Genomic DNA, 17555 nt, shown 5'->3' with positions numbered 1-17555 from the left:
GTTTCTGAATACTTTATTGAACATTTCTGCAAAACCCAACTAGTCCCGGCCATCTTTACACTTCTCGATGCCTCCTTTCCCAGGCTGTGCAGGGGAGCCGGAGGCACTCAGCACATCGCGCTGTAGGATAAAAACCAGCAGCTAGGCTGACCTGATAGGGAACTGAAGCATGTATTTGCTTGTGTGACTACATAGGACTGTGATTGGCTGTCCACCTCCTTATGTGCTTCGGGCAGGGACCGTCAGGACACGCCCAACCCTCATTTGAAACACAGAAAGGGACCAGTGAACATCTATAGGAAACTTGAGTAAAGGGTCCATTTTTAAAGACAATATTAATTTACACCCAAAAGTAAAACCAGCATCATATTATACATCACTGACTTCACAATTAGATTTTTTTTTTAATTTTTCTTATATGTCTCTTTTAAGTCTACTAGAAAATCATTTAAATGTTAAATAGACAGAAATAGGTTTGTTTTGCCTCCAATAAGGATTAATTCCTTAGGCACAAGACAGTTTCATTATTATGGATAAAAAGGAAATAATTTTTTAAAATTTGAATTACCTGATTAACATGGAGTCTACAAGAGATGGCCCTTTAAATCCCAAGAAAGCTTTTCTGAGGTGCGGGGGGGGGGGGGGTTAGTAGAGGTGGTAGGCTGCAGCTGGACAGGACCAGTCAAAAGGTCCTACTGTAGTACTGAGAGTAGTTGCCTTACTGGATCTTCTCTCAGTGTTTGACATCTTCTTTCTGCCAATGTTGTTACATGAATTTATTTATAAATGCAAAATATGTCTTTACACACATCAGTGTGTATGCTGAATGTATAACTAGTTTGTGTGTGCCCAAGTGCAAGAGCTGATACAAGATACTTTTCAAATGAATACGATTCAGAAAGGAGTTCAGGTCACATGAAAAAACATTCACTGCTAAGTCACAGCAGCATACAAGTCCCCAATAAGCACCAAATAAGTCATGTGTCCTGCCTGTCTTTTGGAATGCACATTGCACAATGCAGGCAGCAGGGCAGGAATTCCTTGATTCTCTGCTCTGCACTAACATAAAATTTACATTTTGAATACTGGAGAGTTAGATGCAGGCAAAACATACTCTATTACACAACAATAGGGCAATTTAAAGGAGAAGGAAAGCTACCGAAGCAGTTTCTTGACAATAGATTAGTCACAATAGTGCAAGCTATAACACTATATTTATTCTGCAGAATGCTTTTTACCATTGCTGAGTAAACAGTTCTAGAAGCTCTCTCTGCTTGTTTAGGATAGCAGCTGCCATATCAGCTTGGTGTGACCAATTCCTGCCTGAGTATCTCACGGTTTACTCATAGCTCTGGGCTGAGATTAGAGCAGGGAGGGGAGGAAAGAGAGGAGCTAACTGAGCATGCTCAAGCCCGTGGACTGGACCCTTAGGTTGAAAAGCGGAAATCTGATACAAAAGTCCATGTATACTCTATAGAAGGAAAGAAATGCTGTGGTATTTTTAGACAGAGGTCTCTGAGGAAAAAAGGGGGCAATAAACATTTTAATATTCCTTTTTTCACAGAGAAACAAAAATCCTCAGACACCAACAGTACAGGGGTCAGACTTTGCAACCAAGCTCCCCAGGCCCCTTCCTCCCCCTAGAAGTAACCGCCATCTGCTAAACCTTGTTCCATGTTGAAGTGATGGATTCTGGTACAGGTATGGGATCCCTTGACTGGACACCAGTTAACCAGAAAGCTCCAAATTGCAGGAAGGTAATTTCCCATAGACTACATAATAAAATAATTAAAAATGTTAAATGATTTCCCTTTTCTCTGCAATAATAAAAGCGTACCTTTTACTTGATCCCAACTAATATATAATGAATCCATATTGGAGGTGAAACAATCCCATTGGGTGTATTTAATGTTTAAATTATTTTCTAGTAGTAGTAGTAGTAGTAGTAGTAGTAGAAGACAAGGTATGAAGATCCAAATTACAGAAAGATCGTTATTCAGAAAAACCCAGGTCTTGAGCATTCGTTGAACTCCCTCTGCTTTCCATGGGGTTTGATGCACATTTCTCTGAAGAGCAAAGGGATTTCAATGACCTAAATCAAACCTTATCAAAGAGTCATATAAAATACTAAAAAAATGCTATAAAATCCACATCCTAGCCATGAAAGTTGATATATAAAAAAATGAGTAACCCTCTATCCACAGATAGATAGGAATAAGGGATTAAATTAGATTAAATTAGAGTGGTTGTATAGCTCAGTAAATGATGCTGAACCATCTTACTGGTCTAATGCAAAATAAACATCAATAAATGCAAGGTACACTCATTACATTTAATATCTCTTTTACTATTTTGTTACATTTGGCATTGCCTAATCATCCCTGTGCAATACATACAGTGCATCTCAATTTAATTCAGTTCTGATTCATGTTGCCAGCTTCACTGATTTTAATGCAAGTAAGTGATGTGCAGCCAAAATAATTACTAATCACTTATGAACTGTCAATTAAGCATCTATGTACTACAGGTATGGGATCCGTTATCTGGACACCAGTTATACAGAAAGATCAAAATTGCAGAAAGGCCGTCTCCCATAGACTCCATTTTATCCAAATAATCAATTTTTTTCCCTTTTCTCTGTAATAATAAAACAGTACCTTGTATTTGATCTCAACTATAATAGAATTAATCCTTATTAAAAGCAAAATAATTTTATTGGGTTTATTTAATGTTTACATGATTTTCTAGTAGACTGATGGTACGAAGATCCAAATTACAGAAATATCTTATTTGGAAAGCCCCCAGTCCCAAGCATTCTGGATAACAGGGCCCATAGCTGTACAGAAAAATGAATAAATAATACAAGTATAGGATCCCTTATTTGGAAAACAGATATCCAGAACGCTCTGACCATCTTTCACAGAGTACTTTTTATTCAAATAATTCTAATTTTAAAAAATGTATTTCCTTTTTCTTTATAATGTAACAGTAGCTTGTACTTGAAAGTAACTAAGCTGCATGAACCCATATTGGCGACAAAACAATACTATTGGGTTAATTTAATGGTTACATGATGGGGCTGTACTCACACAGGCACGTGTAGGTGCCGAACGCAGGAAAAATGTAGCATGTTGCGTCTCAACCTGCGTTCGTCGCCTACACGCGCCTGTGTGAGTACAGTCCCATTGGAAAAAATGTAATGCGTCTATTCCTGTGCTCCCCTGTGGCATGAACGCAGAAAAACAGAACGCAGGGGAGCACATCTACAACCGCTTGTGAGTAAGAGCCATTAGAGTCTGTACCTGAATTAATGAGCCGCCAGACACAAACACCAGTCAGGAACATTAAACTTTCAACTTAGATTTTGAAAAAACTGTAAAAAATAACGAATTGAAAACAATTGAAAAAATTCTTTATTTCTGGGGAACAATCTGAAAACAATTGAACTGAAAAAAGTGTGTTTGGAAAGCAAACAACCCCTTTAAACATTTGTGACGATTTGAGTTTGGATTATACTTACAGCATTAAAACTATTAGTATAATTGCACCCACATAAAGCTCTGAATCAATTTGAACTTGATTTGTGATCTGCCATCATTTATTGCCAAATATTAAAATGATATAAATGAATTATGCAGCAATCCTCCATTCAAGCAATTGTTGTGCAGTTGAAGCCCACCCATAATAACACAGCATTCACAAGCTGACACTTAGGGTGAAGAAAGAGACGGGGATTCATCGGCGCAACTTTTTTAAAAATCACGATTGAGGCGATTTAGTGGCCATAGGATTATGTATAAGTCGTCGCAATGTATAGCGGGATGTTTGCTGTATGGCCAACAGTTGCCACTATTTGTTGCAGCGACAAATCTCTACCTGTGTCTTTGCATTAAGATATAAAGGCTGATGCCACACAGGGCTGAATCTCGGCCTGCTGAAAAACACAGGCCAGGACTCAGACCGTATGCTGGCATAAGCCTTTTACCTTGCCTGTATCTAGAATGATTGCGTTGGCCAGGGGAGACACACGTGGTGAATTTTGGTGCCAAAATGCAACAAAATCCACCACACCATACTGAAATTCTCAGCATGCACTTTTCAGCAGGCTGAAATTCAACCCCGTCTGGCATCAGCCAAAGAAGCTGTGGTAAAAGTAAACAAACAGTATACCGCTGCTAAACCATTGCAAGCTTTTGTGAAAACTTAAAGGAGCAATTAAAAATGAATTAACAATTGTATTTATTTTGTTACAAATGGACACTTTTTACAGCAAAACTTCTAAACAACTGCATTTGCCTGACTGGTTTCTATCTTAATGCCTGATATAAACGAAGAGAAGCAGAAAAGTAAAGAGAAAATACTTCAGTTTATCAGGCCCTTGTCCTAAATTTGGATGCAGATCAAAGGTTCTTGGCTAACTTTGATTTGGGAAACTAAGCCAGACAGGGCTGTCATGAGTGGCAAAGTGCCGACTAAACATTCACCTGATACGGTCTGGCTACAAGCAACTCTCACAACGTTTAAGTGCAGAGCAGACAAAAAAAGAGCGGGAAGGTGGTGGAGCAAAGGAAACATAAGTGGCAAAGCACACAACAGGTAATACATTGTTGTGCAACTCTTAAGACATACTCATATTCCAGACCACACCCAGACAGCCATTTCACATTAAAAGAATTAAGCCATCACTATCTATGGAGAAGCCAGAAGGTGTCACAGTCACCGTCTGAACAAAAACATTTAATAAAATGTAGGAGTATCACCATAAAATGCTTTCACTAATGGCAAGGGCCTTGTGCACTTTCTTGCTGAGGGAAAAATTTTTTTCCCTTTCTAAAAGTACTTTCAGTCCTCGCTGCCGATGGGACACAATCCTAAAATATACAGTAATACCACCATGCTTGACAGTAGGTCACCATGACATGATTCAGTCAAACTGGTAGTCCCCAAGATCGGTTCCTTGATAATTTATCAGATTGCAGGAAAAACGCTATCTTTGGGTCTATGAGGGGTGTATCATATACCCGGGAGAGGGTTTACCTACTCATCAGCATCTGAAACTGTGGTATTTGGGGGGGGGGGTATTTAAAATCTGTACCATCAACTGATTTGTGGGTTTCCACAGCTCTGTCCCACAGTTCTTCACAAAACAACTTTTTGCCCATGTTAAATCTTTCAATTGCCCTAGACAGCAATTGTCCTGAAGTGCCCATGTGCAGTCTGTCCACAAAGTTGCAGGGTCAGGCTTTCAGAGGGCTTAGCTTCAGATTGAATAGAGCTAAGCATTAGGTATGCCACTGAAATAAAGGGACTTTCAAAGTCACTAAAAACTATTCTTCACATTATTAATGAACAATAAGGGGCCGATTCACTAACTTCGAGTGAAGGATTCGAAGTTAAAAAACTTTGAATTTCGAAGTTTTTTTTGGGCTACTTCGACCATCGAATGGGCTACTTCGACCTTCAACTACGAATCGAAGGATTCGAAGTAAAAATCGTTCGACTATTCGACCATTCGATAGTCGAAGTACTGTCTCTTTAAAAAAAAATAACTTCGACCCCCTAGTTCGCCATCTAAAAGCTACCAAAGTCAATGTTAGCCTATAGGGAAGGTCCCCATAGGCTTGGCTAACTTTTTTTGATTGAAGGATATTCCTTCGATCGTTGGATTTAAATCCTTCGAATTGTTCATTTCGAAGGATTTAATCGTTCGATCGAAGGAATTATCCTTTGATCGTTCGATCGAACTATCTGCGCTAAATCCTTCGACTTTGATATTCGAAGTCGAAGGATTTTAATTCCTAGTCGAATATCGAGGGTTAATTAACCCTCGATATTCGACCCTTAGTGAATCGGCCCCTAAAGGTTACCCATAGACCATGTTGATCGTTTTTTAACAGACAGGTCTGCTTTTGTAAGTAATTGTTACTTGAAGTTCCTTAACCTGACTGTTTTGCCAATCTGAACTTTTTCAACCTGTAAAGAGTTTCTAAGGCCTACTGCTGCATAAATATGGCAGCCCCCTCATAGAGAAACATTGGGGATCATAGAACTAAAAGCGTTGGGAAAATACTTTTATGGCAAAAGTATAGCATGAAAAAAAGTTATGATAGACGTTTAAAAAAAAAAAGTTTACTTTCTGGTGTCAGTATGTCTTTAAGTTGCCTTTCAGCTTGGTATGTGATTATATACACAAAGAGACACAGTCAGTGTAACTTAATATTTTAAGCCATTCAGCAGTATTTCTGGGATTTAAGTAATGAACCCTGAGTGGGATGTGCCCAGTATTTCATTAAAAACATAAATCACATATATGCAGAAAATTAAGTGGTGTAAACATAGAAGTAACCTTAATGCCCTAAGGGTAAGGCCACACTAAGCGATAGCGCGGCGATTTGACTCGCCGCGACTATTCGCCGCGACTTTTAATCCTCAATCGCTGGCGAAACTTTGGCGCTGGCGTCTATGGGGAATCGCTGCGTAAAAACACACGCGGCGATCTTTTTTCTATTGTCGCTCGAAATCGCCTCGCTAGGCGATTTCGAGCGACAATAGAAAAAAGATCGCCGCGTGTGTTTTTACGCAGCGATTCCCCATAGACGCCAGCGCCAAAGTTTCGCCAGCGATTGAGGATTAAAAGTCGCGGCGAATAGTCGCGGCGAGTCAAATCGCCGTGCTATCGCTTAGTGTGGCCTTACCCTAATGCTCTAATAACAGAATCCTTTAAATCCTCTTTGAATCTCAAGAGGATATTTAAAAACCCTGCTCCCCACCTTAAACACAATACACCCAAGCCAGGAGCAATTAACAGATAGCAGTTAAGCATATGCTTCCTTTTGATTACATCGCTATGAGATATGGGATTTTCTGAAACTAAACACATACGCCAATTAGAGCAATTGCTTGCTGTCATGTAGATAAGCTAATAGATGGCACCAGACCAGCTTTCTTCCCTTAAACGGTCAATATACTGTGTGCAGGATACATTTTGCATGCTCAATCATTACTGTGTATTTATGTGCAAAGAAATGGAAGGAAACACCGATTTATAGTACTTAAATAGGGTATATTATATAATTGCAGTGCAGTTTTTCTTAGCTTCTTCCTTGTCTAGCTTGAAGCTCCGACCCTTTTCCCTCCTGAACCTTCATTTACTATATGTTAACACTGCAAATGGGTACCTACAGGACATACCTGCGTCATTTGTTTTGGAGCGGAGGCAGTGAGCATGTCCAGTAGACACCAATTTGATGTCTTCACAATCAGAGAGAGAGAGAGAGAGAGAGAGAGAGAGAGAGAGAGAAAGGTTTAGAGAAGAGAGGGGGTTCAGTAGCTGAGAGAGCTGCACTTCAGCTGCTTGTACTGTCGAATCGAAATAAAATCAAAATGGAGGAAGAAAGAGATGTTTTTCTGAGGGCTGTTTAGAGTAATGTAAGAGTTAGGAAAAAAAGTTTTACTTATTCTTCACTGAAACTTTGGGATTCTGCTCAGCTGGACAAATGATTAAAAATGTATCAACCAATGTATCAATTTAGAACAGTTTACAGAGTCAACAGTGAAAAATAAAACTTTACACTTCAATAATAGAAAATCAGTCACAAAAAAAAAAAGAATGTAACTGAAAAACCAGGTAACTGGTATACTATCTGAAAACAACTGAAGTTAAAAGGGATACGGTCATGGGAAAAAAAATTTTTTAAAAATGAATCAGTTAATAGTGCTGCTCCAGCAGAATTCTGCACTGAAATCCATTTCTCAAAAGAGCAAACAGATTTTTTTATATTCAATTTTGAAATCTGACATGGGGCTAGACATTTTGTCAATTTCCCAGCTGCCCCAAGTCATGTGACTTGTGCTCTGATAAACTTCAATCACTCTTTACTGCTGTACTGCAAGTTGGAGTGATATCACCCCCCTCCCTTTTCCCCCCCAGCAGCCAAACAAAAGAACAATGGGAAGGTAACCAGATAGCAGCTCCCTAACACAGGATAACAGCGGCCTGGTAGATCTAAGAACAGCACTCAATAGTAAAAACCCATGTCTCACTGAGACACATTCAGTTACATTGAGAAGGAAAAACAGCAGCCTGCCAGAAAGCATTTTCTCTCCTAAAGTGCAGGCACAAGTCACATGACCTGGGGCAGCTGGGAAATTGACAAAATGTCTAACCCAATGTCAGATTTCAAAATTGAATATAAAAAAATCTGTTTGCTCTTTTGAGAAATGGATTTCAGTGCAGAATTCTGCTGGAGCAGCACGATTAACGGATACATTATGGGGAAAAAAAATGTTTCCCATGACAGTATCCCTTTAAAAAAAAAGTGCTGAAAGGTGAACAGTCCCTTTAAAGGGGTTGTTCACCTTCCAAATACTTTTTTCAGTTAATTTTTCAGAAATAAAGACTTTTTTTCAATTACTTTTCATTATTTATTTTTTACTGTTTTTCCAAAATCAAAGTTTAAAGTTGAATGTTCGTGTCTCTGGTGTTTCAGTCTGGCAGCTCAGTAATTCAGGCACACACTTTAAACTGTTACAATTTTGCAACATTTAGTTGATACATTTCTCAGCAGCATCTCTGGAGTATTAGCAACTATTGTATCTATTCTAACAGCTGCCTGTAATGAAACCCAGAGATTCTACTCAGTAGGGACCAAAATAAGAAATGTATCAACTAAATGTATCAATTAAGAACAGTTTACAGGGTCGGTGACCCCCCCCCCTCCCAGAGCTGCTTTAGAAAGCGAAAAATTACACTTTACACTTCAATATTAGAAAAACGTGATAGACAGAAAGTAGTTGGGAAAAGATGTTATTTCTGGTGATCTATCTGAAAACAACTGGTTGTTTGAAGGTGAATTACCCCTTTAATGGCTATAACTATCCTATTTGCTCCTGAATGTATAGTTAGCCTAAGGGTCATATGCATTCCTCCTGCCACAGTTCCTCAAGTCATCTGTTATTGCAAGGCAATGTCACACAGGAGCCACGTGAAGATTTTCTGTTTGAAAAATGCCTTTACTAATATTTATTCACCAATTGACTAGCTTGACTCCTTAAAAGTCCACCTTAGAATAATCTTACAGTTTTATCTGTTACAGCAGATTTCAAATATTCAGTTTAACATGAAAAATGGCAAGTGACAACCCCCCCACACACACACAGACACACAGACACACCTAAATGAACCTCTTTATTGCAAGCGCTAACAAGTAGGAGCCTCAGCATATCAGGTGGCACTTTTCTTATCACAAAGAGGCTTTGGGAGTTGCCAAGAATTAACTGTCAAAGAAACAAAATTACAGAAAGTACAATTAAATCTAGCCAAATATCACACATTATATGTACAAGCGTCACAGATTTATTTCATAGAATGCTCACATGCCCTAAAATCCAGCATTTTAAAATTCAGCTTAGCCGAAACCGAATACAACTGATAATATAAACAAATTAAAACATAAATACCCTTAATTATTTCAGAAATAAAATACAGTTGACACACTGCTTTTTATTGAGCAGCTCTACGGTTTGCAAACATCAGCAATCTGGTTGCTAGGGTCCAAATAAATCTAGTGACTTAGCATTGATTTGAATGAGAATCTGGAAAATAAATAGAAGAGGGCCTGAATAGAAAGATGAGTTATAAAAAATAGTAAATATGTAGCATTACAGAGCATTTGTTTTTTAGATGGGGGTCATGGACTCCCATTTGAAAGCTGGAAAGAAAAAGGCAAATAACTAAAAGAAAACTTTAAATGAAGACCAGTTGAAAAGATGCTTAGAATTGGCCATTCCATAAAATACTAAAAGCTAACTTAAAGGTGAACCACCCCTTTAAATCAGTCACAAAACATGATTTAAGTTAGAAAGAACATGAGTATAGAGAGACTGCTGGTCCTGCACATGGTGGTGCAAAAAAGGTGCAAGCACCTCATAAGAGGACTCATTTATCAAAAATCAGAAAGGAGTAAAGTGCAAAAATGCAGTGTTTATTGTGATCTGCACTTAATCCCATTGGAATTCTGTGGTTGCAATCTTTTTATGGAGTTTGTGGTGAATCTAGACTATCCACACTGCATACAAAAGGAAAGGAATATGTGGAGCACGTGGTGCAACCTGGAATGCACCGTAGCTTGTGCTTCATTAAGAACTTACAACCAGGGAGTTCCAAGGACACACACACACACTCTTCTTGTGCCTGTACCTAAAAGAGCCCAAAGGACTTGAAGCAGCATTTTATATGAGCATCTAATTTTGGGTTGCAAACAAACCATTGCATGACAACATGGGGAAGCACATCTGACAATTATGCTGATAAAAACTGTCAGGTACGGTTTTAGCATATATACACAGTTCAATGAAGATTTATTCAGGGATACGCAACTTTAAGCAGAGCTGGCAGCTAGATGCTCAGAGTCGCTGTTCCAGAACAGTTGCAACGCCAGAAACTTAATTTGCCTGGATTAACATGCACACAGTGTAGAAATATTTGCACACACACACACACACACAATTTACACGCACACATCAAATTCAGAAGCTCTTAATGGTGCTCAGATGCTCTCACGAGGCAGACAGAGAAAAAAAAAAAAAAAAACAAAGTTCTATTAAATGGGACCCCTACAGATTTCCCTAAAGAACAGTACAGTGAAACCTTGATTTTAAGTACCCTGATTTTAAGTTTTCCCACATTTTACATTTGTGGTCCCACCAATTTATAAACAATTCACAAACAGAACACACAAATACACCCACGCCTGGTCCTTCCCTACTGTTGTTCTATTACACACAGAATCTAAATAGAGGGGGACACTGGTAAAGTGGCCCTACAACAACTGGAAGGCTTCAAGTTAGCCACCCATCCCCTTAAATATTTGGTCTTCACACAAGTGAAAGACACTAACCTACATGTAGGCAAACTTCTCTCCCCCCATCCTGTAAAACAAGTGCCACAGAAACGTTCAAACAAATTCTGTTCTAACAGGTTATGGAACATTCTGAGCATACATTTGGGGATGACACAACATTCTCTCTTGCACAAGTGGAAGACATTTTTATGCTTCGCTGCAGCAAATGACTGTGGCCTGTATAGTACTGTATATTTAATTGTTCTTATTTTCAGAATGTTAGAATTTCTTATTTTTGTTCTTTCATTATTTAGCCTTAATTGCTTAGAGCAAGATTTCCTAAATGAATCAATATATCAGTAGCTAGATTGACATATACTGCTCACAATATGCATAATAAGCAAATTCAATTTTCTTTGCCCTCTGTACCAGGGTACATGGATACAAGTGTTCCTTTGCACAGTGCTCCTTTCAGAGATAGGACAAAACAGACTTTGCCAAGCCAGGTTCCTTATATAAAATAGGAATGTCCAATGTATGGCCCCTCAACCTTTGTACTACAATTATATGCCCCTTCAACCTTTATACTACAATTCTCAGCACTTCTAGAGCACCATTAAACCCAAGCCCCAAAATTCTGTATGGGGATGCCGACCTGAACATATGCATGTTTGACAACACAAAGTGATAAAATCACCATTTTGCCCTACCATAGCCATTGATACTACTCTCTCCATTGTACTAAAAGGGGTTGTTCGCCTTTAAATTAACTTTTAGTACGAGGGAGAGAGTGATATTCTGAGACAATTTGCATTGTGTTTTCATATTTTATTATTTGTGGGTTTTGAGTTATTTTACTTTTTTGTTGAGCAGCTCTCCAGTTTGCAATTTCAGCAATCGGGTTGCTAGGGTCTAAATTACTCTAGCAACCATGCGTTTATATTAATAAGTGACTAGAATATGAATAGTGGAGGGCCTGAGTAGAAAGATGATTAGCAACAACAATATATGTGTAGCCTTACAAAGCATTTGCTTTTTTATATGGAGTCAGTGACATCCATTTGAAAATTGGAAAGAATCAGAAAAAGGCAAATAAAGAAGTTCAGTTCAGTTTTTTAAAAAAAAAAAAAAAGAGTATGGCACATACAGGAAGCATAGGACAGGCAGAGTATGGCACAAACAGGGAGCATAGGGAAGTCAGAATACAGTAGGTGACAGGGAATCTTATCAGGAGCACTCTTAAATGAACAGTTCATACTTTGCTACATACAGTCACACAATACTGTGAAGTGTGCAGGTTTTAAGGGGTGTGAACAACAGAGATATTACAGCTGTGAACAATGCAGGTGTTTAGGGTGGTGGCAGATTGGGAGATTAGTCACTCAGCGACAAATCAGCTCTATTTTGGGCAAGAAATCTCCCCGACATGAAAGTCTGTTTGCTGTGACTGCTTACTTTGTGTAAATTTAAAAGATATCAGAACTGAGATTAACTGGCACATGCATTGTTTACACTTCAAATTCAGACTATAAGGGTGGTGGCAGATGGGGAGATTAGTTACCCAGCTACAAATCTTCTCTACTAATCTCCTCGAAATGCCTTCCCGCTGGCAAGAATACGAATCGCCTTGGATTTCCAGAAGTTGCCTCACGAAGAAACTTCGGGCAACTTCGGAAACCCAAAGCGATTTGTATGCCATCCTGCCGGCAATTCGTATTCTTGCCAGTGGGAAGGCATTTCGGGGAGATTATTCGCCCGAAGTAGCGAAGATTTGTAGCTGTCGCCCCAGCAACAAATCTCCTCTTCTTAGGGGCGACAATCCCCCCGAACTTCCTTCCCCCTGCCCTCAACCGGCTAAAATGAAAATCGTTATGCGGAAATGCACTCGCGGCGGTACGATTTCCGAAGTCGCCCGATGTTTCCTTGTGAGGCAACTTTGGGCGAATTCAGAAAACGAAGTGCCACGTGTGCCTTCCCCAAGGCCATTTTCATTTTAGCCAGTGGAGGGCAGGGGAAAGGCACTTCAGGGAGATTGTTGAAGAAGAGGAGATTTGTCACTGGGGCAACTAATCTACCCCTAATCTGCTTGTGTGGCCAGACACTTATAGTCTGAATTTGAGGTGTAAACAATGCACAGGCCAGCTTCACCATGTGCAAACTCTAGCCGTGCAGCAGCAGATTCACATAAGTTCAGGATTTTCAGCTACCAGGGACAAGTTTTTCCTCTGGATAAAAATAGAGATTTCTGCATACCAGGAGTAAAATGACGCAGATTCCTCAAAAGATCTGTTTCAGCAGATTCTGTGCCAAAATACCCTGCAGTGCATTGCTCAGCACTGTGTTTCCAATCCATTTGCCAACAAATCTGTTTCCTCTGCACATGTTGATAGGTAATGTGGGATAATTCATTACAAAAATGCTGTGCATGCCCTGTGGCATCCAAGTTACTGTGTCACGTATTAAGGATAGACGGGCTCATTCCAAGAAAGGAAAGAGACAGCTTTCTCTCACACTCCCCCTTAGAAGCGACCATAAAACTCACCTGTGTAAACATGGATTTACCATGTATGAGACCTCTAGACTGACAGTAGACTTCACAAGCCAAGGAGAACTTTTTTTTTTTTTTTTTCAATTATTTTAAAGGAGAAGACCATTTAAAATCACTTTGCAGGAGGTGCCAATTTGTTAGGCTCTCTCAAGTGATTAAAGCTGATAAACTTTTACCCTGGGCCAGAATGGCTTTTCCTTACAGAAGAACTCTTCTGATTCTTTAGGGTAAGGGCACAGGCTAAGAGTCCGGGAGATTTAGTTGGCTGGCAATAAATTGCCTCTTCTTCGGATGACTAATCTCCCCGAATTGCCTTCCAGTCGACTAGAATCTAAATCGCAGGCGGCGATTCGTTTTCCAGTGTCGTCCAAAGTTTCCTCGTGAGGCAACTTTGGGCAACTTTGGAAAACAAAGTTCTCCGAGTGCCATCCCGCCGGCGATTTCGATTCTAGCCGACGGGAAGGCTTTTCAGGGAGATTAGTCGCCCGAAGCAGAGACAATTTGCCGCCAGGCGACTAAATCTCCCCAATTCTTAGCGTGTGCCTTTACCCTTATAGTTTCACTGACCCCCGTCTAAAAACACACATTCTCTGCAAGAAAACAAATCTATTGTTATTATTACTCTATTCAGGCCTCTACTACTAATATTTCAATCTCTTATTTAGATCAATGCATGGTTGCTAGGGTAAATTGGACTCTAGCAATTTCTAGGAATGCACTGAACCCACTATTTGGGATTCAGCCAAATCCTTCATGAAAGATTCAGCAGAATATCGAACTGAACCCTAATTTTCATTTGCATATGCAAATTAGTGATGGAAGGGAAAAAGTGGGAAAAAAAACCCAGTTTACTTCATTGTTTTGAGACAGTTGCGGGATTTCCCTTCCCTAATTTGCATATGCAAATTTGATCAGGCACGAGAATTCGGCCGAATCTGACTCCTGCTGAAAAAGGCCGAATCCTGGATTCAGTGCATCCCTACCAATTGCAAATTATATAGTGAATAAAGTACCCCCTCTTGTAAAATATAAGGATATTATAAGTTACCGAGGAGTTTCATGACCATATAAAAACACGAGGCCGAAGGCAGAGTGTTTTTATACAGGTCATGGAACTCCGAGGTAACTTCTAATATCCTCATATTTTACAACTGGGGGTTTCTTATTTATTATAATACACAAATTTCAGTGAGTCATGTGACAGAAATGACATCAGAACTCACCGTTTATAACTGATGACATCAGAACTCACCGTTTATAAGGATATAATTTACAGGATATTCATGGCTTTTGTGTATTATATCAGAATATCACTTTTTGCATCATACTAAAAGTAGGGATACACAAAATCCACTATTTTGGATTAGGCCGAATTCCTAAATCCTTCATAAAAAATTTGGTTTAACATTGAACCAAATCTGAATTAGCATATGCAAATTAGGGTGGGGGAGGGAAAAAGAGCTACGCACACTTGTTTTGTGAAAAAAATCACATTTTAAGGATTTGGATTAGATTTTGCCGAATCCTGGCTAAATATAAAACCAAATCCTGGATTCGGCACATCCCTAACTAAAGGTTACAAGCCCTTTGAAAGGGATATGCACCCTGCAAACAATATGCAATGATGTTTCTTTTCATGTATTCAAAATACATGTAGACTTTTAGGTCACTACTTTCTGATACTGGTCCAGCGGCACACAGTCAGGTTTAGGTTGTTTTTAAGAGGCCATTAATAAAAATGAAATAGGCAACAATCAGCAATTCATTCCTTATAGCCTACTACAAGTTAGAAAATACAGTAGAAAGAAAATAATTGTTTGGTTGCTACTGGCAAATGCACTGGTGGAGTGAAACACCAATCTGCCCCCTGATGCCCATTCTATGTTAAAAAAAAATCCATATGATTTGTTAGACTACAGGCCTAAGCAAAATAGCTCTTGATGTCCATAGTGGGGTGAGCGGGAACTGCTGTCAAACAGCTGGCAGGCAGGACAGGGATTAAAACTGCCAACATTCTCAAGGGCAAGTGCTGTAGCGGTTGCAAGCTGAGGGCCAGACAACACTAACCATGCACGAGAAAGGGAGCGGAAGGGAAAAAGAATGTTAGAAAAACTAAATTTAAATGTGTATCAGTTTAGAACTCCATGGGGAAAAAAAACATATCCGGTATGTACAAATATTTCTTGGAATTTGTCTTAAAGAGATTCATCTTGCTTCTTCAATAAATCATGCAAGTGGTGCTCGACAACTTGAAACGCCGCAAGTTCCGAAATCCAAACTAGACACATATCCGATAAGTAGTAGCAATTCATAAGAACACTCCTGCCCACACCAGCATTTATGAACCCAGCGCACACACCCCAAAGGCGCTGTACACACATGGGTGCCAGTCACCCTCACTTTCTGGCCACAGCACACAGAGGAGCCCAGGCTAAAGAAGAAAGACTAGACAGCAGAAAGTAGGAGAGAAAGAGACTGCAACTGATCATGGATTGCCACTGCCATGTGTTGTGTGCTGAGAGCCTGCTGATCTGGCAGCTGGTGAAAATGTGGCACTTAGTGGTACAGTGGGCGGCAGAGGGCAAAATTGCTTTAAGAATGAATGTTCTAATTGTATAAAGTCATGTGTTCCCAAGCCCAGGGGGAGTTGAATGGAAATAAGGAACTATATTAAACACTGACTTCTCCGAACATCAATCTGACAAGTAATAATCGGAGCCCACTGGCTACAACTAGCACTTTCCTGCAACAAGATGACCCTGGACTGGGAGGATGCTTGCAATTAGAGTTTAAGGACGACTCCCCAGATGTGTGTATTGATCAGTCACTCTCCAGTGAGAAGTTGCTGTAAAAAGCGCACAGTCTTCAGTGGACAGAAAACCGCTGCGCCGTGTAGTCCTACGATTCTACTGTATACGCGCACCTTAAACACCCGCAATCCTGCTGCAAAATCGCACACAATAGAATGAAGCGTGATTGGCGCACTCACCGAAGCCCGTTGTACATCAGTGGCAGCCATAGTGGCCTGGATGAGCGCAGCGATATCCGAGCGTCTGTCCTGCTCTGAATGGATGCACTAATCCCAGCTCGGAGGCTCTCAATGGGATCCAAGATGGCCACTGGACTTCCTGGTAACTCCCATCTGCATTACGGAGAGTCCTTTCCACCGCCCACGGGTAATCGCACCGCTCACACTGAGGGAAGTCGAGATCCCTTTCTGTTCTTGCTTTCTATATATTTTGGTTTTTAAACAAACAAGGGCATCATACAATCACTGGCTATCATCAGTCCCCCACTCTCCGTCCAGGAAAAGCAGAGCATGTCGGGGTTTGTAGTCCGCTCCCCAAAAGCAACAAAGGTGATGCTGTCATTGTGCTGTGGGGAGGGAGAGGGATACTGGCATGTACCAGCCGCCACCATTCAGCTGTGCATAGGATAGTATTGTGTGCAGCAGGACCAGCTCATTACTGACTATTTACATATATATTTACACTGGAGCATTTCTTTATGAATATACACAATGTCCTACCAGAAACCATCAGCCACACAGCACTTGGTCAATTTATTAGCCCCTTCCCCCCCCAGTTTGTGCTTTTTTTGAAGGCTTTGAAGAGTTTGACTGTATTATAAAGCACAAACATAAGCTATAGTAAAAGGTGGCCGATAAAAGCTGTCGACAGGCTGAGTCATTGGGCTTCTCCGATCGATATCTGTCAGAAAGTCAGAGTCGGTAGCTTATTGGCCCATGTATGGGGTCCTCCGTCGGGTTTCCCCGATCGATAGCTGGCAGAAAGCCAAACGAGTGGATCTCTCAATGTATGGCCACCTAAATCTAAATAGCCGGCGGGATGGCACTCGGTGCTCTTATTTTTACAAAGTCGCTTGAAGTTTCTTCGTGAGGCAACTTCAGAAAACAAAGCGATCCGAGTGCCATCCCACCGGCAAATTAGATTCTAGGCTTTTCAGGGAGATTAGTCGCCCAAAGAAGAGGCGATTAAATCTCCCTGAATCTTAGCATGTGCACTTACTCTTAGGGGCCGATTCATTAACTTCGAGTGAAGGATTCGAAGGTAAAAAGCTTCGAATTTCGAAGTTTTTTTGGGCTACTTCGACCATCGAATGGGCTACTTCGACCTTCAAATACGACTATCGAAGGATTCGAAGTA

At 40.2% G+C, this 17555-nt stretch overlaps 1 protein-coding gene across 5 annotated transcripts in view; it reads right to left on the bottom strand.

Annotated features, from left to right (window-relative positions):
- Nucleotides 1-16643, bottom strand: part of septin8.L (septin 8 L homeolog) — a 67300-nt gene extending 50657 nt beyond the window's left edge. Inside the window, exon 1 of one of the 5 annotated variants that reach the window (XM_018251060.2) lies at nucleotides 16379-16643. In XM_018251060.2, coding sequence (XP_018106549.1) covers nucleotides 16379-16408 — 30 coding nt within the window. In that variant the 5' untranslated portion in view covers nucleotides 16409-16643. 5 annotated transcript variants of the gene reach the window in all.
- Nucleotides 16644-17555: the final 912 nt, after the last annotated feature.

Source organism: Xenopus laevis, chromosome 3L, assembly GCF_017654675.1.
Source record: "Xenopus laevis strain J_2021 chromosome 3L, Xenopus_laevis_v10.1, whole genome shotgun sequence".
Classification (NCBI taxonomy): Eukaryota; Metazoa; Chordata; class Amphibia; order Anura; family Pipidae; genus Xenopus; species Xenopus laevis.
This window is presented reverse-complemented; position numbering and strand designations above follow the sequence as displayed.